We start from the raw sequence: 15,890 nt of genomic DNA, 5'->3' as shown, positions 1-15,890 counted from the left end.
AAATATAAATTAAATTTCAAAATATTAAAAAATAAACATAAAAAAGGAAAGTCTAAAAATGGGAAGGAGATGGTAAAGGGTCGAAGGGGGGCTTGCCAGTGACCACCGTCCCCCTCTGAGGACATTAGCTGACCTACAAGCTACTAGTGACCTCCGAAGGGGAAGGGTGGCCATAAGAGAACCTACCCCAACCTGATTGTATCACAAACCCTTAACAAGGAGATGTTACTATTCACTAGCAAACTCGAAAAGGGAGGAATGGGTGCGAATGAACCCCCGTCCCCCTCCCTTTTGATTTTTCAATTTTTTTTGTTTATTAGTATTTTTAATATTTTGATAATTAATTTAATTTAAACAAAGCCACATCAACTGTTTTAATTTAAATGCAAATAAAAGGACCAAAGTGAAGTAAATAAAGAGGGTTAAGGATTAGATTCAACTTTAAAATATGTTTAGGATCAAATCCAAAAAATATACTAAAGATTAAGGATCAAAATCAACCTTTTCCCAAATAAATATATTATTTGTACACATATTCAAACTAGGGACAATCTAGTTTAGCATCGTGCGAACTCGAATTCCGTCTCATTAGGTCTGCATGCCCGCGCATGATCGCACGACATAGGAATATCCATCTTCCCGAGGGACGCGTCATAGACGAGTATGAGAAGGAGTCACCACTATCTATTTATGATCTAAAAATCGAGGGTCGGCAAGTGCCTGGGTCTATGGGGTAAGGGATACACTTGATTGTTAAGGCATATGGTCTATAGAACTGAGGGTTCCGAGTTTAAGGATCTGTGATGTGCAGGCCTATATTTCGCGCACCCTATCGGCACTCTAGTTTGTTTAAGGCTTACAATTTTTTAATTTGTTTACTACATGAATTAGGTTTCGCTCGTCTCACTCGGTTTGAAACTGTAAATTCGTTGGAGACGACCGATTTGACTTAGGAGCTTGGGAAGGAGTGATCTTTCATGTCACAGATTCGGTTCCGTCCTCGGGTCACGGTTCATCGGACCATGATGGTCGATTTCTCCCCCGAACCGAAATTGCGACTCGTGTGGATCACTCAATCACAAGGGCTTATGCCAAATTGATCGACTCAACACTCAAACCTCTCGCGCCCCGTCTGGAATTGATACAAGAATGAATATTCAAAAGTTAGACTAGTACCGAAATGTCACACAATAATAGTATTATGTGTAACCGTTATACCGTGTAGTATTGGGCACAAGACACATAAAACAATTTATTTTTGCCAATAATAGTTTTTTTTGTGATATATATCTATACCTATATCTATATATTTTTATATCTAATATATATATATATAAGCAAGAACTTCGTGGGCCCAGTTAGATGATTTTAGAATGTTTAATTTTTGATCAAATTTTCTAGGTTTTTTTATTGTTTTAATTTTAATATTTTTTAAAAATATAAAGATACAGAATGATGGGACCATTCTTTATTTTCTCAATTTTTTTAGCTTTCTCAATTTTTAAATTTTTATATTTAAATTTTTTTAAAAGATATAAATATGCATTTGTGTGACTGACAATTATTTTCTCATTTTTAAGCTTTTTCTAAAAAAATGGATTTATCTTTTTTTTTTAAAACATATATATATATATATTTATGGGATTAATCTGTTTTTTTTTCTAAGTTATAAATATTTTATAAGAAAATCTAGATAAAACAAATCAAATAATTTGCTTTTAAAAAAATAATTATATCATATTTTCATTAATATGATGTGCTATCTATTTGCTTTTTAAAAAGCAAATCAGATCATATTTTCTATGAATATAGTTATGAGGTATTGTTTATATTATATTATATTCGATATGTTATAAATAGCAAATGTATCACACATAAACTTTGACCAATTCGCCTCTGAAAAATATTGCTACCATGAGAGTTCTTCAATTTTTATAGGTATACACACGAGTTTATTTTAGTATGTCTATAATTTGATTTCTGAAGGGGAGTTCTTCAATCTTTTGCTTTTTCTGCACCTATAAACTTTTTTGCAGAATTATTGTGTTGTCCAATTTTATGTATGTATTATCATAAGACATGATCCAATTTTATGTATGTATTATCATAAGACATGATGTAACGCCATATGAATCGTAACAATATTAAAAACAAAAAATCATCTTTACTTAATTGGAATTTTCTTTTTAATTTTTATCCATAAACTAGACAATATTGAATTTTTCAAGACTTATATATTAAATTTTCTTCTTTATATAATTTTTTCTTTATCTTACTCATGAAATTAAATTACCATTAGTATTTTATATTTAATAATATATTGTAAATTATTATTGTTTTCGATGTGCAATTGTAAATTATTATTTTCTATAATGAAATTAATAGAAAAAAGATCACGTTTAATCATATGTAACGTACATGCTCCACAATTAGTATTAAGCTAAAGAAGAGCTCCAAAGAACTCCCCCTAAATTGCAGCTTGCGTTTGGCTTTCGAGTTAGATAATGATCCATTTAACTTGATTTTGTGCAATAATTATGAGTGTTAAAAATATATTAATGTATGAAAATATATATATGTATGTATATATAAATGTGAAAGTAGATGAAAAGTTTATTATTAAAAACGTAATATATATATATATATGTGAAACTATATGAGAAATTTAATAAAAAATTGATTATGAAAATAATTAGAAAAAAATATGTAAGAAAATTTATTATTAAATTTTAAAAAGTAATAAAATAACGATTGTATTGTTGAATTTATAAAGAATAGAACTGTGGAATTGGATTGAGTAAGTCATTTTATTAAAAAACCAAACAAGGCCACATGTCATGCAATGATTATTGGATAAAAATATATTATTAAATTATGCACACATGCGAGTTGGTAAACCCCTTTTCTTATTCTCCAAAGTCATGAGTTCTAACTTTCCCTCCCTCAGGAAAACCTACTTCTTCTTTTTTTACGAGTCTTTTCCTTTTCTTACATTGATTAAAAAGTTTCCTACTTATATTTAGTTATAATATTTAATTTAGAACATGTTCTTTGTTATAGAGCATATCTATTAAGTTAGAATTGTCTATATGGACTTGATTACCCAAATATAGAAAAATACAACTCTTTATCTTATAGTTATTTATGGACTTATATTCTCAATTTGATTTAAATTTCGGCACTGTAAGCAGTTGATCTTTAGTATCTATAAATAAACTAAATCTCTCGTACATAGTGGCCATGTGGTACTTTCATAATTTTGTATTTTTATTATTTTTTGCCACAAATTTTATAGTTATAAAATAAAAGAGGCATATGAAGAACACATGTCCTCCTTAAAGAAAAATTTCCAACTCTTTTATATTTCAAAAATCTCTATAAAGTTAAGAAAGCTTTCATTTTTATATCTCTCTGATTCTTTCTAATATGTTTTATTACAATTCTCCTATGTTTTCTCATTCCCTTCCTATCACATCTTCTTAAAAGTTCATTTTAAAATAGAATGGGCTGTTTATGTTGTGAACAAGTTAATCGTCATTAATTTAATGTATATTTATTACGTCATTGTCAAAGGATTTTTTTTAAAAATACTGCCAACTAACTAATATTTATCTATTTATTTTGAAATAATATATCGTCTTTCAAAAACTCTTGAAATCATTAGACTAACCTCGCAAGTCTAATAAACTAAAGTGAATATGTTTTCTATAATTTTTCGAAAGAATCCATTTTGTAACTTTTTTTAATCCTTTTTAGTTAATACTCTTTATTTATTTTTGTCACTCTTCCATTTTGATCTATCAAAAATAATTTCTAAAAGAGCATGTCCTACTTATGTTCTAAATATCTTGCAATATAATAATTTTAGTGTTGATTATATTTATACTTTTGATTGTATTATAATATTATCAACTTTTTTTTTGACATTTTCACACTCATTCCTTACCCCATATAAACTATTTTAGTTAGTGTTCTTTTTTTTATTCAAAATAACATAAAAGTTTTTCTGAATTTAGGTGTATCTTCAAAAGAATTAGACCATATAAAATTATCAAAATGACATGAAAATAGAGAATAAGCTATAATTATAATGTAATTTTTAACCCGTGGCATCGCGCAGGACTCCCTTGCTAGTTTCATGGTGTAACTCAATTATTGAGAAGTTATATGTGGAATTCAAATTAATTCAATGAATTTTGTTTAATAAACTCAAGCATCTGAAATTTTTAAACTAATTGAAAATATTAAATTACTATCTGTTTGTTCAACTTATAATTCATGCTTAATTCAATGAAATATTTTCTTAGCAGAATCAATTAATGCAAAATGGAAAAAAAATATGAATCATATGTTTGATGTAAAGAGTAAATTCACAACATAATAACATAAACAGATGGACATCGTAAAAATATTATGATAATACGATACGATAAGATAAAACTAAAAATAAATAATTAATATAATTAACTTAAAATATTACAATAAATTATAATAAATATACTCGGAAGTATATAAAATTCTGAATTTATTTAGACGAAGTTAGATAAAAAAAGTAATTGTAATTTAGCAGAAGTAATAAGGTCAATAAATCCACCTAGGCGCGAGTTTCTACTTTTTTTTGACTCAGCAAATCAATGAATGTTCATTGAAAACAAAAATGAGTACAAGGTAAAATATTCGCGATAAAGATTACAAAGATAGAAAAGTACTGTAGATCCGATGAGATCACTGCAAAAGAAAAATAATTGTGACATAAGCACATCCAATAGACATAGATACGATTGCAGAATTGTTTCTATTCCTATATGTTTGTTCCCGATCTCTTACCACTAACTCTATGTGGACTCCAATTAATATTGGGAAGTGGAGCCAAAGTGCGGGTTTCTACCTAATATTTCTAAAAATCAATAGGAATTAATGAACCCTCTAGTGGCGTTTGATGCATTTCCACTTGAGATTACTGGTAATTTAAATTTCCATTGAGATAGATTCCCACTTAATTAATTGGAAGATAGATTCCCACTTTTAAAATTATTGCTAATGTTCATTTCCATATTTGGTATGAACTTTTAATGTTATACATCCTTATAATCTTATTGGTGATCTAGATCTACAACTCTTGCGGAGAAAGTGTATTACTAATAGAGTGGAAAAGTCAGTTACCTTGTGAATCCAGATTACCATTAGAAGGCGTTTGATGAATTCTCAATAATTAAATTACTAATAATGTACATTCCCATCAACGTGAGAATTCACATCCCAACCCCTCGATTGGTAATTAGATTACCATTCGAGTGAGGATATGAGAGTGGAAAGGTGGGTTGCCATGGTCCAAACGTGAAAATCCTGTGGATTCATGGATTTTAAATTAATTTTTCTGAAAATTCACATAAATTTCCACATACTAAGTGCCACCTTATTGTGATTTAGCCAAATATGGTAATCTAGTGGGCACGGTGAATTTAAAATCGGATTTTCGATAATCCACGCGGATTACTTCATACCAAACGCCCTCTTATCTACCGGAAAAAAATTGTGTCATTGATTTGTGATATTATCACATGATGCACGCATTACATGTATAACTTTTTCCACAACCACGAGATAAGAAGAATAGAAAAGATAGGTTACGGTTGCATTTTTTTTATTGCACCTTACCACTTTTATTAATGTGTATGTCTATTTCAGTGAAGATTATAAAGTGCTATCAATCCATGTATGAATCCCCAACTTAGATTTTTCTACAAGATGCCTCGGGTGTGTGATTAATTTATATTTTTCGATTTTCAATGAAGTTTGGTATTCACATACTAGTAACTCAAACTAATTTCATTTAGATATTGGTTTGGTCACGACGATAAGATACTTTCAGTAAATTTAAACTTTTTCATTACAGTAATATCCGCTTTCGATGAACTTAATTTGCCATTCAATCGTGTTTTCTGTGGTATGATTAATTTATATATTGATTGATGATTGGTAGTATTAACCCTCCTTTTCCCTATTCTATCTTGCAACTATTAGTAACCAAACGGTCCAAACCCCCCTCTATCTCCCCCCGTTTCTGTTCGGCACTTATAATCGATTTGATCGTTCCTCCATCTGTCTCTCTCTCTCTCTCTCTGTTTCGCCTTGTCTCCACTAAATATTTTCTTCCACGAAATTCTCTCTCTCTGTCTCTCTCTCTCACACACTCTGTTCTTTCTATCTTTTGCCAGTAATGGCCAGTGCATCACTGCCAGTGCAAGAAAAGAGGCTTAGAGCGTTTTCATCGGGAAGGTAAACTCCTCCCCACTCTCCCCCCTCCCCCCAAACCCTAAGCCCTTTTGCTTCCCTTTCTTCCAACCCACTACCACACACACCCCCACCCCCCCTTCCCTCCCTCCCTCTTCCTTTCTCTCTCTGACGCTTTTATTTCCATCTGTCCATTTCTCTGTGTTTATGCAAAGAAAGCCACACAGAGAGAGAGAGAGAGAGAGAGGGAGCTCTAAGAAGAATCCACTGTTGGGGATTTTTTTCCCCTGTAAAAAGGTTTGTAGCACAAAACTCGGGAGGCCACTTGCTGGACAAAAGATTAGAGAGAGAAAGAAAGGTTGATAGAGAGACAAGGACAGAATCACAGGGAGACTACAAAATCAAGAGAGAGAAAGTAAGTAAGAGAGGAGAGAGAGTTCTCTGTCTCTGTCTAGGGCTTTATTATATAACAAGGAGAAGTGAAGTGAGGTTATATATAGAGAGAGAGAGAGAGTGAAAAGGAAAGAAAGAAAGAGAGAGAGAGAGAGGAAGAGGGGATGATGGAAGGGGGCTCATCATCATCATGCTCAAATGGAAATGGTGGTGGGAGCACATCATGTACGATGATGATGATGATGATGGGAGGAGTAGGAGGAGGAACATATAGAGAGAATAACAGTGGAAGGTTGAGTAGTAACAATAACAATAATAATTTTAATTTTAATAATAATATTATTAATAGTAATAGTAATGTTAATGTTAATGGGGTTTTGTGTCCTACGATGATCATGACATCTTCTACTGCTACTACTTCCCCTTCTTCCACTTCTACTACTTCCCTCACTACATCTACACATCACTTGCTCAACCCTAACATCAGTCACCACCACCCCCACCCCCACCCCACCTCATCATCCTACGCCCACCTCCTCCCGCTCCCACCACCACCTCCTCTTCCCCCGGCGGCCAACGCCGCGCGTGGTGTCTACTTCATGGAGATCGACGGCGGCTGCGGCGGGTCCTCGTCCTCCTCGGTTCCTGCCAAGGCCAAGATCATGGCACATCCTCACTACCCCCGCCTCCTTGCTGCTTATGTCAATTGCCAAAAGGTGATGATTATATTAAATTATCATAATAATAAACAAGTATAATTGTATTTGGTTTATGGTATTTTGTTTATCTGAATTTATCCTTGAGGGTTTGTATGTGTTTTTTTTTTTTTTTGGTTGGGTGAAATTTCTCCCTTGGCTGAGCAGTGCGCTCTCTCTTCCCCTGTCTCTACTTCCACACAAAATGTCAGTGGAAACCTTAAAATTTTTTCTTCTCTAGTAACGGACATGTTAGGCCTCGGACTTTGGAGCAGCCTGAGGTCGCTGTCCTAACCCTCACATCTCGGAAGCTGAGAGAACATAATTTTGTATATTGTAAGCTTCTTCTTCGTATGGTCAGAATTTCAAGGGAGAAGCGTGAGAGAAATTTAGGAACAAGGTCAAGAAAGTGATTTGTTAAAGTGACGGAGATTTCATCAACATTTTTTTGATCTTTTTTTTCTTTTGTGTATTTCTAACCATTTTTTAACTGCAGTTCTTTTTTAAATTTCTTCGACGGCTAATTCTTTAATTGGATCACGGCCTCTTTTTCGTTTTCTTTTATTTTTAAAAATTTTCAATTAATTTAATGTTATGGTCAAAGTAGTTACCTAAGTTGGATCATGCTGTACTAGAGTGTCTGTTTGAAACCCAAGTGTATCCAAAGAACATAATTTTGATGGTCTTTTCTATATATAGGTGGGAGCGCCGCCGGAAGTGGTGGCCAGGCTGGAGGAGGCGTGCTCGGCTGCTGCTGCTATGGGAGGCGGCGCTGGCTCGGGATGCATCGGGGAGGACCCAGCGTTGGACCAGTTCATGGAGGCGTACTGCGAGATGCTCACCAAGTACGAGCAAGAACTCTCGAAACCTTTCAAAGAAGCCATGCTTTTCCTGCAGAGGATTGAGTCCCAATTCAGAGCCCTCACCCTCGCCTCCTCTGAGCCTGGTGATGATCTCAAATTATCTCCATTTCTCTCACCGTTACTATTTCTTTCTTAATCTAATTTTGTTTGTTCTTTTTCGTTCTTGGAAAATATATATTTGTCTATTCCAAGTTTTTGATTGCTCCTGTCTCTTTTGTTCCATGAGATCACGGTGTGTTTATTAGCTGAGATTTATCCCTATTCAAGCGCCGATCTGGTTTTTAGCCACTAGGTGCCTTCAATTTACTGCAGAGCAACAACCCGTTTTATAACGTCTATTTTTCTATACATATGCGTATAATGATTCATGGAAACACGTATATATATATATATATATATATATACAGAAAACCTCATTCACAACTTTGAAATGGAACTTATATATATATATATATCACATATTTTCAAAATGATGATTTACTAGTTACATTGGAAACCCTATCTAGAGGATTTGTTCCACAAGCGAACGCGTTATATTTTTGTTTTTAAAAAATTCTCTTTTTTTTTTTTGGTTTTGGTGAGCATGAAATGATCATGGAAGAATTTGGATGTTTCTTGTGGCTGCTGATATATCAATTAATGATGGGCTGAGGAAGCCTTTCTATTGGATTGTTTTAATTCTTATTTATTAGGGTCTTCTTGGTAACTGTGTTTTAGATGTTTTGCTCTCTTTGGTTGTCGAGAGCTCAGCTCCTGAATTGTTATTTTCAATGTTGCCATTCTTTTCTTTTGCCCTTCTAGGTAACTAGAAGGACATGACCTTGTGTTGTTCTATTATATATTTGCCAATTTTAAAAATTTTGTTCTTTTGCTGTTAAGAGAAAACGAACGTGTCTGAGAATCATTTTAATAATCAATGAATTTCTAACCTTTTGTTATAGTTCTTGGTCAGTCATTATTAATTTTCATCAGATTCTTCAGTGTATAATTTCGCAAATCAGTTGGTGCTAGGGTTTGTTTTTTTCCCCTGGGATCTTAGGATTTTGAGCCATACTGAACAGACTAGCTAAATGACGCATCATTAATTTTAGTTTATCATTTTTAAGAAGAAAGGTATTAGTCTTCCATATACTAAATTTTTCCAATAAGATTGGAGCTCATATTGCATTGTATGTTTATCAGGCTACATTGGTAAATTTGTTGCCAAGATGTTCAGTTTTATGACCTGATTGGATCAATTTTCTCTTGAAGAAAAATGTGAATTTCTCTACTTGCTCCATCGGAAGCACTAAGGTCTCATCGGTCTTTATAACATTTACCTACATTTAGTTGGAGTCTATCCATATGCTAATTAATGACCAGTATTCTCTGACCTCTCTCCAGTTTACTACTGTATTATGTCGAGCTATCCCTTGAAGTGATACATATGGTAAAAGATCTACCGATGGCCTATAGTGGGCCGTGTCTTGCCAATGTTCACTGTCATCTTGCTTGGGTTTGCAAAAGAATTCTCTCCTCAAAACGAGCCATATGTATATAGTTACATAGACACTTGTAATGTGTAGTTTCTTTTTCGGTGAATGTAATGTGTATTATTTACTTGATGAATTGTGGAATCTGGTAATTTCGTGCAGGAAAATTTCATTGCTCAGCCGCTGTCATACATAGGAATGTTGATAAATTTTCAAACATGAGACAATAATTACATCGGACAACGCATAAGTTTTAATGTCAGGTTTAATCTACTTGATGTGATAATTATGTAAGTGGTTTTGTTAGCTAATGTTCGGACCTCATGTTCAGTTCCCTTAAATATTTTCCCTAAAGTATATCTTGATTACCTTTAATAGTCAAGTCTTAATTGAGCACCGGTATTGGAGAGCAGACATTAGTAAGTTGCTGAGTCCTTCAATGGAGCAAGCTCAGATATTGTTCCTAAGTAGTTTTGCCAGTCAGACTGCAGCTAGGCTATTATCTTTGTTCGAACTTTTATTCTTAAAGGCTGATACTTTAATTTAATACCTCGTCTGTGTGGCCATCAGTTTTCAGTGATGGAATGGACAGGAACGGGTCGTCCGAGGAGGAAGTTGATGTGAACAACAGCTTTATTGATCCCCAAGCCGAAGATCGGGAGCTGAAGAGTCGGCTCTTGCAGAAGTACAGCGGTTATTTAGGGAGCCTCAAGCAGGAGTTCATGAAGAAGAGGAAGAAGGGGAAGCTACCTAAGGAAGCTCGGCAACAGCTTCTCGACTGGTGGACCCGACATTACAAGTGGCCGTATCCCTCAGTACGTACAACTTCACGATCACAAAAATCTCTTCATATTATTTTCTCTAACAATTAATGCGTATTTAATGTTCTCTAATGTATGTTGTTCTCTGAAACATACATAATCCAAATCAATCATCTACAACAGGTAATGGACTTTGTTTAAGAGAATCCATTGTTAACATTCTGAGTTTTTATTACGTTATAGCTTCGACTTTTGCTAAATTCATAGGTCTTTAAACGATAAGGGGTTCTGCCTAGAAGCACTTGTGTTCTATTGATTCGGATGCAGGAGTTAATTTGTCTAAGCCGTGACATTGAAGTTTGAACTGCACTGGGTTCTTCTGTTGGTTGGAACTTACATACCAAATTCTGCTCTCTTTAGCGTGCTTTGTAAAGTTGGTAGTAAGTTCGTTTGTCAATCGTGGGCACAGGGGAAGTCATTGATTGTTGTGTTTATTTTGTGCAGGAGTCGCAGAAGCTGGCGCTAGCAGAATCGACGGGGTTGGACCAGAAGCAGATAAACAACTGGTTCATCAACCAGAGGAAGAGGCACTGGAAGCCGTCGGAGGACATGCAGTTTGTGGTGATGGATGCAACTCACCCTCACTACTACATGGACAATGTCTTGGGCAATCCCTTCCCAATGGACATCTCTCCGTCCATCCTCTAAGCTATCATATCGGTCGTGTTCCCCGGAATAGTTGCAGATTCCATGAGATTAATTAGTTGCATACTATATATATATATTTATTATGTTATATATGTAGTATACATATATACATTGACAGATGTTATATTTGATTCGGAATGGCTGCACCGGTTGTTTGGACACCTCAAATTAGACACATCGGGGATTGTAGGATGTATATGTATCTACCTGACATGATGTCGTATGACCCTCGAGAAGTTGCAGGAGATTATCATAGATTGATGTGTGCATGTGTGTGCATATGCATTCTGACTTTAGGGTTTTAAGTTGACCTTATGGCATTGTTAATATGTGATTACAGATCTTGATAAAAGTTAAGGATGGGGGAAGATGCTAATGCTTCGGTGCGCTCGATTTCACTAGAGTTTGCCGCTTTGAATTGAATGCGGAGTTAGAGACAGATTTGATTAGCTGAATTGAATATAGTGCGTGCTCAAAAAATCTAGTAGATCTCCAGGGGATTTATTCTGAATAGATCAATCATTTGGTGCTTCATTAAGTCGATATTGTTACGCTGATTACTAGACCTGACAATTTGTATTGTGTCGTGTCTAAACGATCTCGTGTCACAAAAGATAGAAGTCGAAAACCAGACACGACATGATTATTAAAATTTTCAAATTTCCTAAGTACGAATACGACTTATTTATATCGGTGTTGACATGATTAGACTTATTTAATTTATATAATTAAATGTGTCTAATTGTGTACAATGTATATATCCACACTATTAAACACGATAAACAAGACTATATTCAAAATAAATTAAGCATAACAAAAGACATCTATAATCCATTATCCGATGAAAATATTACACCATACTTGGGGTAAGTTGTTCATAAGCCAACATAACAAAATATTCTCCAAACATAACTAGGCAAGTTCACAACTTACATGACTTCGAGGTTCAAATTAACATGAAAAACACTTACTGAAGCGTGTCTAATCGGGTTACGAAGGTTCAACTCGTTAAGAATTATTTAAACGGGTTAGGCGGGTTCAACCCGTTTAGACCGAAAACCTATTTAAGCAAATCCAAACCCGTTTAAGTTCATGTGGTATCATGTCGTCTCAGAAATTGCCAGGCGCACTGATTATGGCAACTCTACACCCATCTTCTCCTTCTATGGTCTTGTCATGCAGCTAATGCTTTAACCGCTAGGGTATAAGCTAGTAGTTGCCCATCGGGGATGGAGGGGTAGGTGTCCCGAGCTAAGCTAACCCAGTCTAAAGCCCAATTGTTGTGCTACGGGGAGCTAATCCTATTGCTGTGGGTCAAGATGCTGCGAGGCTCGGGTACACAATTGCCAGGCGCACTGATTATGGCAACTCTACACCCATCTTCTCCTTCTATGGTCTTGTCATGCAGCTAATGCTTTAACCGCTAGGGTATAAGCTAGTAGTTGCCCATCGGGGATGGAGGGGTAGGTGTCCCGAGCTAAGCTAACCCAGTCTAAAGCCCAATTGTTGTGCTACGGGGAGCTAATCCTATTGCTGTGGGTCAAGATGCTGCGAGGCTCGGGTTGTGTACCCCTGGTTAATCACGTGTCATACGTTGACGCCGTGCCTGCGTTAGTAGACTGCTGTAGTAGCCGGGTTACTATCTTCGAGCCGTCATTCAACTCGGGCCCTAGAATTGTGGGTTCCGCCTATCGGAGGACCCCCAGCCGGAAGGCTCAGTGTCCTAATAAACCGTTCATAGCAACGAATAAAGACCACTCCATGCTATTGAATTACTACTTATCATATAGTATTCAGTGTTAATATCACAAACGCACACGGGCCCAAAAGCCCATATTATGTACAAGTGATCGATAGCACAACTTGCGGGTTTGGACTGAAGCTCACAGAAGGCCCACTAGAGAATAACCCAGCAGCGATTCTTCATGCTTCTAAGGGAGACCATCAACCGCCATAGAAGCCGCTTGCAGGTGAGGCGATATCTGTTAATGATCTTTCCGAATGGTTCCTCGATGCAGGAGCTTCGATGCATATGACAGGTGATTTTACATGAATTATCCGGCACACTGAAATGTCTCGAGCAATTTCGATGGCGATTCAATGAAAAGACAATACTCATCACTCAAAAGGGAGATGTTTTGAGATTGGATTTCTTACTAAACGATGTGCTATATGTCCCGGATCTCACGTGCCATTTCGTTTTTGTTGGAAAGTTGACAGTGGACCTCAATTTCGAATTGATATTCTTCTCTCGATCTTGCATATGACAGGATCGTACCTCAATGAGAACAATTGGATCGTGCAGGAGAATGTTTAGCACTAAACCCGGATTGCAGAAACTCGAAGACTTGGAGCAAGAACAAAATTGGTTGAAGATGGAAGCTGTCGGGAGATACTAGGATATATTCTTTTAAGATTTATATACAGGGTCTTCTATGAGTTGTAGAAAGTTCCTCCTGCTGCGGATTATCTGAGAATTCTCTTGGAAATGTTTTTGAGAATTCTCTTGGAAATTTTTTTCTGTAACTCTAGTGTATTAGGATGAGAAAGATGGAGAGAATTGAGAGATAGATAAACTCTTTTCGAAGTGGGTTTTTAACAGGGTTTGGGATTGAGAGACATCTTTAGTAGATTCTCTTGCTCGGCGTCGTGAATGTTTTTCTCTTCCCTTGATGATTTTACCACGTATATCTGTTGTTCAATATAATCTTCTCTATCATCCTATCTCGTATTATTGGCATCTTGTCACCACATATCGAGTGAGCTATGGAGGTTATTGGCACAAGCATGTTGCGCCATCATCCTTAGCTTTTCCGATCGTCGATAAGGAAAGTTATGATATATATATGGCCCAAAAAAATTGGGGCATCCTTCTCGTAAAGTTCTAAATTCCTTCCGGGTACTTCATTGAAATCTGATGAGCATTATCTATGTGATGCATGTGCATGTGCCAAACAGACTCGCATTCCATCCTTATTCCATCTATATATATATATATATATAAATTGTACCCAACAATAAATATGGGTAGAAAGGTAATTTCCTAAATAGTCTAAGTTCATAAATATAAATGTTTAAATAATACTCAAGATCAAAACTACTATCTTCAAGAACATAAATACCATCTTAATGTTATATGTGCATGAATTAAATGCATATAAATATCAATGCAAATATATATATACCGTTAATTCATTTTAATTATATAATTATTAAAAATATTTAAATAATATATAATTATATCTATACTTCATTCTTTCTATTGAATTAGATTAAAATGAAAATTTTTTATTGATTAAAAGTTTATTTCTCAAAATGTTTAATAATTTAATCGATACACACATATATATATATAGCATCAAATAAAATAATATTTGATATTAGAACTGTCGCTTTGAATTGTCTTTAATTTGTTATTACTAGCGCTTGAATAATTTTGCTTTAGAAAGATATCTCTTATTAAACATTTTAATTGAGATGTCAAATTTTAAAAGTCATCATTAAAAATAAACACTCTAGCTAAAATCCAAGTATCGCACGGGCAAAAGGCTAGTATATATATATAACACTACGTTATTGAAACCGTGCGTTACACGGATTTTATAAAGAAAATTTATTATAACAATTTATTACGAGATGTATATATTAAGACAATTATTAATATTTTTATACTATATAAACTTTAATGTAATAAATTTCACATCCATGCTAGATAATATTAATTTAAGAGCTCATAAGCAAATAATTCATGTAAATTTTACGGACATGATCTCAATTATTAATTCAATTTATAAGAAAATAATTATAAAATCAAAAAATATGAAATTCCTAACTTTAGTTAATGAAAGAAATTTTAATAATCATAGAAGATATAAAATTTTAACATTAAGTATTCATTATTTTCTTTTCCTTACTCATATTTCATATATTAAGTTTTGTAAATTTGAATAATTTTAGATAAAATAAGTAATCACATCGACGAGAGATAATTTAATTTAACTTTTATAAGGCTAAAAATGATAATTAAAATTAATTAAGTAAAGTATAATAATTTTTAATTTCTTTAAAATTATGTATATTTATTTAACAATAAAATAGCAATTGCTCATAGAATAATAATAAGTGATTAGAAATCCTTCTTTAATGTTTCTTTTGGATATATTTTCTTTAATTACAATAAAATATAGGGGTAAAATTGTAAAAATTTTATTAATTAATATATTATAAAGAAATTATATGATAATAATTTATTATTATGAGTAATAGTAATATAATAAAATTAAGAAAATGGTCAAGGAAGAAGGATTTCGACCACTTATTATTATCTGCAAATAAATATTTATAATTTAAAAACTGTTAAAAAAATTTCCTATAATTAGGTCGCATCATAATTTTTATTCATTATTACGAATATAATGACCATTTTTAACCAAAGAAAACACTTCAAACGAATATGACTTGTGTAATGATCACTGCAGATACATATATAATTATTCGTTTAAATTTCGAGAGAAAAGAGAAATTAAAGTTTCGTTAGATGAATTATTGAAAATTATTTAAAAATTTATTCAAATTCACAAAAACTTAATATATATATATATATGTATATAATATGATGTATAAGTAAGAAAAATTCATCAGGGAATATAGAAGTTCCAAAGTTTAAAGGCTTTGTAATTATTAATTTTTTACCAAATTAAAATTAAGGATTTTGACTCAATAGAATTTAAAATTATTCTATTAGAAATTTCTTTGATAAGTGAA

General features: G+C 33.6%; 1 protein-coding gene across 1 annotated transcript; it reads left to right on the top strand.

Moving 5' to 3' along the window:
- Positions 1-6,124: 6,124 nt before the first annotated feature.
- Positions 6,125-11,393, top strand: LOC116206761 (homeobox protein knotted-1-like LET6). Its single transcript, XM_031539567.1, has 4 exons — positions 6,125-7,343; positions 8,022-8,268; positions 10,228-10,472; positions 10,923-11,393. The coding sequence occupies exons 1-4, from the start codon at positions 6,792-6,794 to the stop codon at positions 11,124-11,126; spliced, it is 1,248 nt and encodes a 415-aa protein (XP_031395427.1). The 5' UTR covers positions 6,125-6,791; the 3' UTR covers positions 11,127-11,393.
- The last annotated feature ends 4,497 nt before the right edge of the window (positions 11,394-15,890 follow it).

Source organism: Punica granatum, chromosome 5 (genome assembly GCF_007655135.1).
Source record: "Punica granatum isolate Tunisia-2019 chromosome 5, ASM765513v2, whole genome shotgun sequence".
Lineage (NCBI taxonomy): Eukaryota > Viridiplantae > Streptophyta > Magnoliopsida > Myrtales > Lythraceae > Punica > Punica granatum.
The sequence above is the reverse complement of the archived record's forward strand: the minus strand, read 5'-3'. Positions and strand labels throughout refer to the sequence as shown.